Source organism: Ornithorhynchus anatinus, chromosome 17 (assembly GCF_004115215.2).
Source record: "Ornithorhynchus anatinus isolate Pmale09 chromosome 17, mOrnAna1.pri.v4, whole genome shotgun sequence".
In the NCBI taxonomy this organism is placed as follows: Eukaryota; Metazoa; Chordata; class Mammalia; order Monotremata; family Ornithorhynchidae; genus Ornithorhynchus; species Ornithorhynchus anatinus.
Window position 1 is genome coordinate 24,366,257 of NC_041744.1, and position 12,309 is coordinate 24,378,565.

General features: G+C 41.1%; 1 protein-coding gene across 8 annotated transcripts in view; it reads left to right on the forward strand.

Annotated features, from left to right (window-relative positions):
* Positions 1 to 12,309, forward strand: part of ROBO2 (roundabout guidance receptor 2) — a 1,482,214-nt gene that overhangs the window by 1,448,293 nt on the left and 21,612 nt on the right. For all 8 annotated transcript variants that reach the window (XM_029081978.2, XM_039914497.1, XM_039914495.1 and 5 more), the window contains 2 exons: positions 4,384 to 4,644; positions 6,957 to 7,165. In XM_029081978.2, the coding sequence (XP_028937811.1) occupies positions 4,384 to 4,644; positions 6,957 to 7,165 (470 nt within the window). The remainder of the gene's footprint in view (positions 1 to 4,383; positions 4,645 to 6,956; positions 7,166 to 12,309) is intronic.

Here is a 12,309-nt window from a genome sequence, read left to right on the forward strand (position 1 = left end):
TGTTCTCCATCTACACTCACTCCCTTGGTGAACTCATTTGCTCTCACGGCTTCATCTATCATCTCTATGCAGATGACACACAAATCTACATCTCTGGCCTGTCCTCTCCCGCTCCCTTCAGGCACGTATCTCCTCCTGCCTCCAGGACGTTTCTACCTGGTTGTCTGCCCGCCACCTAAAACTCAACATGTCCAAAACTGAGCTCCTTATCTACCCTCCCAAGCCCTGTCCTCTTCCTGACTTCCCTATCACTGTGGATGGTATGACCATCCTATCCGTCTCTCAAGCCCGCAACCTTGGTGTCATCTTTGACTCAGCTCTCTGGTTCACCCCACACATCCAATCCATCATCAAGACCTGACGGTCTCACCTTTATAATATCACCAAGATCCGCCCTTTCCTCTCCACCCAAATGGCTATCTTACTGGTGCAGACTCTCATAATATCCCTGCTGGATTATCATGTCAGCCTTCTCTTTGATCTCCCTTCCTCCTGTCTCTGTCTGCTCCAGGCTATTCTTCATTCTGCTGACCAGCTCATCGTCCTGCAGAAACGCTCTGGGCGTCATTCCCCTTCTTAAAATCCTCCAGTATTTGCCTATCAACCTCTGCACGAAACAGAAGCTTCTCACTCTAGGCTGCGGGACTCTCCATCACCTTGCCCCCTCCTACCTCTCCTCCCTTCTCTCTTTCTACTGGCCACCCCGTAGGCTCCACTCCTCTGCCGCCCACCTCCTCACCATCCCCCGTTCTTGCCTATCCCGCCGGCGACCCCTGGGTCACATCCTCCCACTGTCCTGGAATGCCCTTCCTCCTCACCTCTGCCAAACTAATTCTCTTCCCCTCTTCAAAGCCCTACTGAGATCTCACCTCCTCCACAAGGCCTTCCCAGACTGTGCTTCCCCTTTTCCCTCTGCTCCCTCTGCTGCCTCTCAACGCCCCCCTTCACCTCCCCTCAACTAAGCCCCCTTTTCCCCCCCTTTCCCTCTGCTCCTCCCCCCTTCCCTCCCCTCAGCACTGTGCTCATCTGCTCTTTTGTATATATTTTTATTACCCTATTTATTTTGTTAATGAAATGGACATCCCCTTGATTCTGTTTATTGCTATTGTTTTTGTTTGTCTGTCTCCCCAGATTAGACTATAAGCCCGTCAGTGGGCAGGGACTGTCTCTATCTGTTGCCGATTTGTACATTCCAAGCACTTAGTACAGTGCTCTGCACATAGTAAGCGCTCAATAAATACTATTGAATGAATGAATAAATGAATGAATGAATGTGTCAGCCTTCTCTCTGACCTCCCTTCCTCCTCTCTCGCCCCGCTCCGGTCTATTCTTCACTCCGCTGCCCAGCTCATCTTCCTGCAGAAACGATTTGGGCATGTCACTCCCCTTCTTAAACAACTCCAGTGGTTGCCTATCGACCTCCGCTCCAAACAAAAACTCCTCACTCTAGGCTTCAAGGCTCTCCATCACCTTGCCCCTTCCTACCTCTCCTCCCTTCTCTCTTTCTACCGCCCACCCCGCACGCTCCGCTCCTCTGCCGCCCACCTCCTCACCGTCCCTCGGTCTCGCCTATCCCGCCGTCGACCCCTGGGTCACGTCCTCCCGCGGTCCTGGAACGCCCTCCCTCCTCACCTCCGCCAAACTGATTCTCTTTCCCTCTTCAAAACCCTACTTAAAAATCACCTCCTCCAAGAGGCGTTCCCAGACTGAGCTCCTCTTCCCCCTCTACTCCCTCTGCCATCCCCCCTTTACCTCTCCGCAGCTAAAGCCTCATTTTCCCCTTTTCCCTCTGCTCCTCCACCTCTCCCTTCCCATCCCCACAGCACTGTACTCGTCCGCTCAACTGTATATATTTTCGTTACCCTATTTATTTTGTTAATGAATTGTACATCGCCTTGATTCTATTTAGTTGCCATTGTTTTTACGAGATGTTCTTCCCCTTGACGCTGTTTATTGCCATTGTTCTTGTCTGTCCGTCTCCCCCGATTAGACTGTAAGCCCGTCAAACGGCAGGGACTGTCTCTATCTGTTGCCGACTTGTTCATCCCAAGCGCTTAGTACAGTGCTCTGCACATAGTAAGCGCTCAATAAATACTATTGAATGAAAGTAGGAAAATACGAGTGCCATTTTCTTAATCTCCAAAACACTTGGTGATAGATTAGAGAGGAAAAGTGATGTGCAGTCTGTCAGAAGTCTTTGTGTCTTAAGGGCTTGACTCTCTTGGTCCTCCCATTTAACTAGAAGAAACTGTATCAGTCCCTCAGATACATCTGGTTAATTAAAGCAAAAGCAATTCCTGATACTTGATAGCATCTAAACTTTAAGCTCCCTATGGGCAGGGAACAAATCTACCAACTCTTAAACTGTACTCTTGCAAGTTCTTAGTAAGTACACAGTAAGCATCCAGTAAATGTGATTAATTGATTTTGAAGTTCCATATAATTCTGGCTCAATTTTAGTTGTGTTTATTTTCAAATTACATATTTCAGTTATTTATGATTAATGCTTTTTGAGTACAGTTGCACTGTACCAGTACCAGTTAAGCACTCGATTCCTGCTCCCACTTCAGACACCTAGAAATTACGTACATCTCCATACATTATTCATGTTAGTTTTCCCCTCTAGACAATAAGCTCCTTATAGGCAGGGAGCACGTCTACCAAGTCTTTCATATTATACTCTCCCAAGGACTTGGTACAGTGCTCTGCTCATGGTAGGTGCTCAGTACCCCTTGGGGAAAAAAATCAATACCATTGAAAAAAATGAATTTAGACATACAGTAAAGCTCAGCCTACCAATCAATCTCATGAATACAAACTGAAAACTGGGAGTATGCTCATATCCCCTTTGCTATGCCTATTCTGAGGGGTCGGAGAAGGAGGGTAGGGAGGGTAGAATCTTTTTTAACCTTGTGCATTTCATAAATTTAAATCTATTTAAGCCATCCACTACCTAACTTATTGGTCTCTGTTGGTATCATTTTCTTGTGGGTGGCAGTGCACCCAGTCAGGCTTTCTATATGATCTTTCTCTATTGACACAGTAGGAAAGTGACATGTTTTATTTTAAAAGTGAAAATGCCACTAAAAAGATTCTACTGAAATAATGAGTCTTCATTAAATTTGCATAATCCCTGAATCATGGTTAATTTTTGATAATGTAAGAACTCTAGGGTAAGGGAGAAAAGAGAGCAAGAGATTAAGGATAAATCAAGAGTAATGTAGAGAATGATCTTCAAAAAAAGGGTATCAGTCAAGAGACCGAGTTAACAATACATACATAAACTAAGGTTTTGAAATACTTAAATTATGTTACGAGGGATCAGATGCCATTAGTAAACAGACTCCAAATTAAACCCAATTATCTTTGTAACCTATATCTGTCTTTGAGAACATGAATATTCTGTTTACTGATCACATAATCCATTTTCCACGCACCATCCATTTAAACAGGAAGTATTGAACAGGGTGCATTTGTACCCACAACTGTATTGCAATTAGCAGTCCTTCCCATGAAGGAATAGGTAAAAATGTTCTTTAATTGCTTACTTCGTACCATTGGGAAGAATGTCCTACTATCTAGAATATAAATTCTGACTTGACAGACATGTGGTTGCTAGTGAGATGAAGAAAGAACCATATCAATCCACAAAATGATATTAAACCACACCCAAAAAATTAGGCATCCAATTTCTGATGTTTGGCATTTCACCAATTATTGCCAGTCTCTGAGAGGACTTAACTGTGCTTTGACTATTTCCCCTAGTGTATTAAGCAATCACATTTTCAAATTATGGTGTGATGTAATAAACATTATATTCAAATGGATGCAAGGTTTTTACAGCACCTGAACCTATGGAGTCCAACCTCTGATGATAATATGTTAATGTTAAAAAGTATTAATACTACTAGTTCATTTCATCTCTTAAAATCATTTGGCACAAAAAAGATTTTCTGTATATTTCACTACTCTTAAAAGTATAGAATTAAAAATAATTTTCTCAGCTTGATATATTTCTTTGAAGGATTTGATATGAACTTATAAAGTCTCTAGCTCAGTGCAATGATTTAATTACATGGATTGTAATAAAGTCCCTTTGGTGAAACCTACTTTGTTTCACTTAGAGGAGTGGATGCAGAACTACATTCCATTATTCATCCCACACCAGTGGCTCTTCTGACAGTAATGGTCATGCAGTATGACATCCAGCAATAAGATAAACACATGGCAAGGAAATAGGAAGTTGTGCTTCTCATTCAAACTTTATTATTTGCTCCTCCTCCCTCTACCTCCCAACACCCACCTCCCTGGTGGGTCAGTACAGTGTGGTTCTGCTGCTCTAAAAATTCAGCTGGTCAAATTTTGATGTCTATTTTATTTTAGCTATGACAGTGATAGTTGGTGCCCACCTCTACCTGTTCAGACCTACTTGCACCAGGGCATGGAAGATGAGCTTGAAGAAGATGACGACCGAGTACCAACACCTCCTGTCCGCGGAGTGGCCTCTTCACCAGCCATCTCATTCGGCCAACAGTCCACTGCCACTCTCACCCCCTCCCCACGGGAAGAGATGCAGCCCATGCTGCAGGCTCACCTCGATGAGCTGACCAGGGCCTATCAATTTGACATTGCAAAGCAAGCATGGTGAGTACTAAAACTAGAGACTGGGGCTCACAGTTATGAATGGATGTTCATTCGCTCATTCAATCATATTTACTGTGTACAGAGCTATGTACTAAGTACTTAGGAGAGTATAATACAACAGTAATCAGACACATTCTCTGCCCACAATGAATTTACAGTCTTGGGGGTTGTGATGTACTGTACCCATCCGGCGCCCGATGTGGTTTGATCTCGGACATGTTTTCCATTCCAGGTTTGGGGAGAGGTTTTCCTCTGATTGAGCAGTTGTGATTGTGTATGTAGACTTCCTGACTAACTGGCGCCTCAGAGAACAGCCTCACCTCTGGTTGATTGCCTATGTCTATCCCCATTTTCTATGTGTGTGTGAGCGTGGTTATGACAGTGTGGGCTGCTCCAGGAGGCTGTAGGTATGGTAGCTGGCACCATTGTTGGCTGTAGCTATGGGAGAATCTGTTTGAGCGTTGTGGTTGGCAACAGCTACAAACAAACCCATGGAAAATATTGATAATAACAAGTGTGGGGTTTGTAAAGTGCTTACTGTTTGTTAAGTGCTGGGGTAAATGCAATACAATGAGATCAGGTCCAGTCCCTGTCCTGCATAGAGCTCCCATTTTAAGACGGAGGGCTAGATACAAAGAAAATGATGGTATTTGTTAAGCGCTTAGTAGGTGCCAAGGCTGTTCTAAGCTGTGGGGGAGAAACAAGGTAATCAGGTTGTCCTACGTGGAGCTCACAGTCTTAATCCCCATTTTACAGATGAGGTAACTGAGGCACAGAGAAGTTGAGTGACTTGCTTAAAGTCACAGAGCTGAAAATTGGCAGAGCCGGGATTAGAACCTACAACCTCTTGACTTCCAAGCCCATGGTCTTTCCACTAAGCCATGCTGCTTCTCTAGCTAATCAGCTAGCTAATCAGCTAATCAGATTGAACCCAGTCAGTTTAATTTTAAGGATTCAGTAAGAAAATATTTTAAACTGAATATTTAAAATGTGTCACCATCATTCTGAGAGCCAAGGACTATCCTCATTGCAGTCCTGGGAGGATATCTGCCCAAGAGATCTCATTATTTGTTACTACTTATTTTCATACTTTAAAAAAAAATCTTGGGAAGGGGATTACTGACATGAAAGCAACCCAAAAGAACCTTTACATTTAAAAAAGAAGTAGTCATAAAAGGCATTTCCAATATAATGTTAGCCCAAGTCAAATCAATCTAAAAGCTGTTTAGGGATTGAAAAAGAAATTCCAAATGCTGAGGAGTGGTTTGAAAAACTGATTGCCAGTTGATTTTGGATTTCCCTAAGTAGCCAGTGTCCTTTAAAACCTTTCTCATTAAGACAAAGAAAAGGCTTTAAATGTCAAAGGCAGAATATATGCAGGCTGAATAGCACATCCCAAATGAAGGAGTTGACAGGTTTCACTGGTTAGCAAAAGATACAAATTCATGAGGTTCCAAGTTTCATCAATAGAATGGGCAGGAGGGTGTTTTTTTGGTATGTTTTGTTTTGCCCCCACAAAGCAGCATATGTTGGACTTTGCCCTGGTGGTTTGCGGGACCCTAGACCAAGCCAAAAGCCTTCAGTGGAACATCAGGAATCTCGACAGTTGCTTTACAAACCCTTGCGAAGCCAGAAGGCTCTTTGGCAGCCTTTGGAGAGACCTGGCATTGAGCAACGGAAATGCCTTGAAGAGTTCAGCATGTAACTGTACATGAAATCAGTATTTAAAACTGGGTGCTACTACCAAAGGGAAACATTTTGGGGTCTCACTATGGGAATCTTTATAGCAGTTCACTGAATTCCTTAGGGGGAGAAATAGCACATACTGCATAGTTCTGTTGAACACACTTGGGAGGGAAAATGAATGTGTCCATTTATTGTTATAACGTACTCTCTCAAGTGCTTAGTACAGTGCTATGCACATAGTAAGTGCTCAATAAATATGATTGTGTGAATGAATGAATTAAAGGTGGCATCTGACACATGGCAAACAGAATGTGGAAGAGAACCATACAGGTGTTTCTGTATTATTCCCTTCCTCTGGTGAGGGAGTTCCCCTTCCTTATCATAACCTGACATACAGGAAATGTAAGAATTTAGGAATAATTATGGCTAACTGTGCCATTAGATCATAAGGTGTATGTTTGTCATATCGAGCTCGTAGGATTCCTGCTTTAACTAAATAATAGAAAACCTCTTGAAGATTAATCATATTTTAGAAGAAAATGGATGAATGATAGAGAGTCAAGGTAACAGTTTGGCCACAAACCCCATCACTAGCTCATGTATCCATGTGGATTTCTCTCTCGTAGGCATATCCAAAGCAACACTCAACCTCCTCAGACCCCCATTCCACCTTTGGGTTACGTCTCCGGGACCCTTATTTCGGACTTGGAAACAGACATTCCAGATGATGATGATGAGGATGATGAAGAGGAAGCTTTAGAAATCACTAGACCCCTGAGAGGCATAGAGCATACGCCAGGATCCAGCATGGACAATCTCGATAGTTCCGTGACAGGTAACCACACCTTTCAGTCAATAAATGTATCAATGGTATTTATTAAGCGCTTACTGAGTGCAGAACACTGAACTAAGCATTTGGGAGAGTCCAGTCCAATAGTAGACACGTTTCCCTGTCCACAAGAAGCTTTGATCATTTCCCACTTTGAACAACACTGTGGCTCCCATGTATCCAAACCTTTTTAAAAGAAAATTCAGTCCACACTCTACCCTCCTGAAAGATCCAAAACACATTAATATTAAACACAAAGTTAAAATAAATGATTTGGAAATACTTTTGCTTTGCTGTAAAAAGGGTAGGAAAATTCATGAATTTTTAAAAGCCTTAAAAGACACAGAAAAACTCAATTATTTCTCCACTTTCATGAAAAGTTCACTCCATTTGGGAAGCAAGTTTGTTACATAAAAAAAGAACTTGACTTTTAGAAATGATATATTTTGTACATCAGAAGTATCATATATAGTGTTTGTGGTCTGAAAATGCTTCTTGATACTTCACTTTGTAAAAGTGTTCACTGAGGAAATAAAGAAGGAAAGAGTTCAGAATAAGCTTACCTTGTAGCCCAAGATGTTATTTTAGAGTACTGAAAAAATGTGTGTATGTATATAGAGGTAGAGAGGGTGAGAGATACAAGGCATACATTGTGCATGTACTTCATTTAACCAGATTCAGTAATTGTTCCTGAGAGACATTCATATATACTGTCATCTATATCTTTTTCCCTCTTGATGAGAAAGATTGGTTTGAAGATCATCCAAAATGAATATAGAATTGAATGCCAAACTCTACCTCAGGATCTGAATTGACCAAATTGCTCTCAACACATAAATTGCATATGATGAATATGAGGGACCCATCCCTTTGAAGAAATGCAGCCTGATCTGCCAATGCTGTCTTCTTTCCTTGGTATCAATGAACAAAAGATGTTAAGTACTACAACTATAGGATGGACACAGTGCATATTATATCTACCTGGAATAATCAGTCATTCAAGCAGTATTCACTGAGCAAATAACATGCCTTATGGAAAGTCTGAACATGTAGCATTTACCCAGCACTCTAAGTAGTGTATTGTACTTTTCATTTATTTATTTTAATGTGGTACCACTAATTTATGTATTTATCTTTAGGTAATCCTATCTTTTATGCTACCACTTCATTTTACCTCACCTCTGAGTTCTAGGGATTTGCCACCCTTATCTATGCTCTGCAGCTTCAAACACATTGTGGCTCCCACTGACGGAAGCTGGAATGTGACAGTGATGGAGCATCAGTATCTATAATTTTCCTTTGCATCCCTTGCTGAATTAAGCCGTGTGCTGCACTCTCCCACTTTCTAGCTTTTTTCCCCTCACCCTGGAGCTGGTGTACTTGCCAAACTAATTAAGATTTAAGAACTACAACAATACTGCTGTGATTTGAAATCCAGATCCAAAGAAAGGTTGCAGAGTTAAAGTTTAAACCTCTGAATACAGAGGGTTGACTTATTAGTACCCTACTCTGTTAAGCCACTTTGCCTGAATTTTTGGCATAATCTCCCTCAGGCTATAATTCTGCATAGTTTTACAAACCCACTAATGGCTCTGAAGCCTAGCAATGCAGTTAGGGCTATGGAGGAAGAAAAATAAAAACCAGGTTGGTCCCTGTCATCGTTCTGTTGTATATTCTTAGTGTCAAAAGTGTTATATTTATACAACAGGATTCCATCAATTTGCATATTTATGAATTTATTTTTTAGGAGCATGCTAGGCTACCCAAAGTGGATGATGCAAAATCACGTATCTACTGAAGCTGGAGCAATTATAATAATAAAGCTGGAGCAATTATAATTATGGTACTTGTTAAGCACTTGCTATATGCCAGGCACTATTCTAAGCACTGGGGTAGGTACAAATTAATCAGTCAGGTTGGACACAGTCCCTGACCCATACAGGGCTCACATTCTTAATTCCTATTTTATTGATGAGGTGACTGAGATCCAGAGAAATTAAGTGACTTGTCCAAGGTCACATAGACATGTGGCAGTACCGGCATTAGAACCCAGGTCCTTCCGACTCCTAGACTCAAGCTCTATCTGCTAAGCCATGCTGCTTCTGGGTCCATTCCTAGTAAGGCTTTTATTGATTCAGAAAGCAAAGTTACCTTGCTTTTCAGGTAGATAGATGCATAAAATATGTTCCAGGTGGAATACTAATGAATGGTATATTAAACTGTCCATGTTTTCTTCATACACTAAAACTTTAGTTTTTCAGAAATGAGTGACATTAATATCATGGTTAGAAGACTTTCCAGATGGGCATTTTTAATCTCTCACCAGTGGGTGAAGGACCCGCAGACAGAATTTTGATCCTTTCCCCAGATTCCATGATTCCTGAATCCGTATGTGTCTTGGGGTGACATGAACTTCCTTAATACCATTTTGATTATTTCGGAGATAACACCTGCTTTATTTAAATAGACCATCGGGGTGATGAATTTGTAAACTATATAAAGGGCATAGGAAAATGATTATATGGGCAGGAGTTCAAAAAAATAATAAAATGTATAAATATACATAATCATGGTTTACTGCAGTTTGAAACAGCTTCCCCCTTGGGAAAAAAATCAATGCTGCAACCAAAGCTTTGAAGCAGTCTCTATAAAAGGAAACATGTTATTCTAAATATTTTACTAAGAACCAAGTGGCTCATGAATGACTCTTCAAATTTTGAAATGGTTTATGAAGTGGGAGAAATCAAATTGAGAGGAAAAAAAACAGTGAGTGCTATTTCTCACTAGCTCAGAAAGAGTGGTAATAACAATGAAATGTTAATGATTAAAGTCAGTTGTCTAAAGTAGCACCATAAAAATTTGGAAATTCTAATTTAAAGTGACAGTATTGGAAAATGCCACCCCTTCCCCACCCAACACCCCCTTCCCTCCTACTTGCCCCTTCCTCCACCATCCAAATCCCTTATTCTTTCTTCTTTTTCTCCTTTCAACTATTTTTTGTTTTGGATCATTTAAGCATTAACATTCAATATTATCAATTTTGGTTTAATAAATAATTAAGCCCAGATATTTAAGAAAATTTGACCACAAAGCAACGGGTCTCATTCTGAATGTTCATTAAGGCTAAGCATGTTTCATCTATTTTATTGGTAGTTTTATAATTCATACATGGAGAGGAATTTGTTTTTGGCTTCAGACTGAATCTAAATAGGATCCCACTGAGCAGAAATGGTGGAACACGGCTTGCCTGTAGTCCTTAAACTGATCCATGCAACCCAGTGAGGAAGGAGACCATGATTATGTAACTTACAGACCTGGGTCTCCAAAGGCCCACATGGCTCCTCCTGAAGTACTCCATATGGGAATCTGGGAGCAGGTGGACATGGTTGCAGCAGGCCACGTGAAGCTGTTTGCCATCTTTCCGGCCACCCCCAATGATGGCCCGAAAGTGGCCTTCGGCAACCTGTGGATGACATTAGGGTGGAGCTGACAAAAAGAAAACTGCTTCCTCTGACATCCTTGTAGGGAATCAGAAGCATTGCTTGAACTTAGAGAATCATCACAAGCAGAATGGCTCAGTGGAAAGAGCACGGGTGGAGTCAGAGGTCAGGAGTTCGAATCCCAGCTCTGCCACTTGTCAGCTGTGTGACTGTGGGCAAGTCACTTAACTTCTCTGTGCCTCAGTTACCTCATCTGTAAAATGGGGATTGAGATTGTGAACCCACGTGGGACAACCTGATTCCCCTGTGTCTACCCCAGCACTTAGAACAGTGCTCTGCACATAGTAAGCACTTAACAAATACCAACATCATCATCATCAGAAGGGAAGTTGAGAGATTCTCTGTTCCAACCCCTGCCCCTTAGCAACTGAGTGTCCGAAGCAATCAGGAGAGCTGGTTGTGTATCTCTAACTTTTAAAATTAATATCCAGGGACAGAGATGCCTTAATCTCCATTAATATATTGTGTCATTGTTTGATCACCCACTAGTTATATTACAGGGCTTTGAATATGGTAGATGCTTAGGGCCTATGTATGAGTGAATAAAAGGAGTTCTTTCTTTACTGCTAATTGTACACTCTTGCTGCAATTTAAACCTGTTTTTTCTAACCCTGTGTGTATGGGAAAGAACTTGTCACAGTTGTCTCCTGAAATACCCTCCTGAGATTCAGCAGGTTTTTGGCCTTTTCTTCATTAAGTTTATTCCTCTAACCTCTCCTCCTAAACCTTCTTCTCCATCTCTCGAATTACTCCTCTTGCTCTTCAAACTTTCTTAATTATCTTTATCCACTTCAGAAAAGGTACTAAGAATCCATAGGAGGCCTAGGGTAAGGAGAAGGAAAATACTGTGTACTTGGAGGCATAATGAATTGGCTTATCCATCTGTGGATAGAAACGGAAGATGCAAGTGTGGGTTTGATTTCTTTGAGTTTACTATCTGTGATTCCCATACCAATCCTAATATGTAATTTGGAAAATCTGGCAGCTTAAAAGGCAGAGTGATGTAAAGGCAAAGGAAGAGTGATTTCTTCACTCAAATCTTGTAACTTGTCACAAAATGTTGAATATAAAAATGTAAGCAACGGAAAGTTAAGGCCTTTGCCTATAGTGCATACATTATTCAGTTTTACATATATTCTCTAAATACACCTAATGCAAATTTGCATTAATTGATATGCTTTCCTGAATGTGTACTATTTAATAGTCCAAAGCAAACAGGAGGTTTTCTTAGTGAAGTTTTGATTGTGGATGAATCACACTAATCTTTCTTGAAACATCCCTTTTCTTTGGCTATTTTCACACTTATGTGAAAGGACATCTATTTACCCTGAATTGGATGAGTGTGTTGAAGTTGCTTATTCCAAGAGTTTTTTCTGAATGAGTAATTCCTGGAGACTATACAAGATTAGTTATCTCTGTCATTTATTCCCAAGACAGAGGTCAATATTTGCATTGATTTACACAGACATACATATTGCTAAAGATTTGAGTTTTTGACAGGCAGATTGCATTTATTTAATAATGTTGGTATTTGTTAAGCGCTTACTATGTGCAGAGCACTGTTCTAAGCGCTGGGGTAAACACAGGGGAATCAGGTTGTCCCATGTGGGGCTCACAGTCTTAATCCCCATTTTACAGATGAGGGAACTG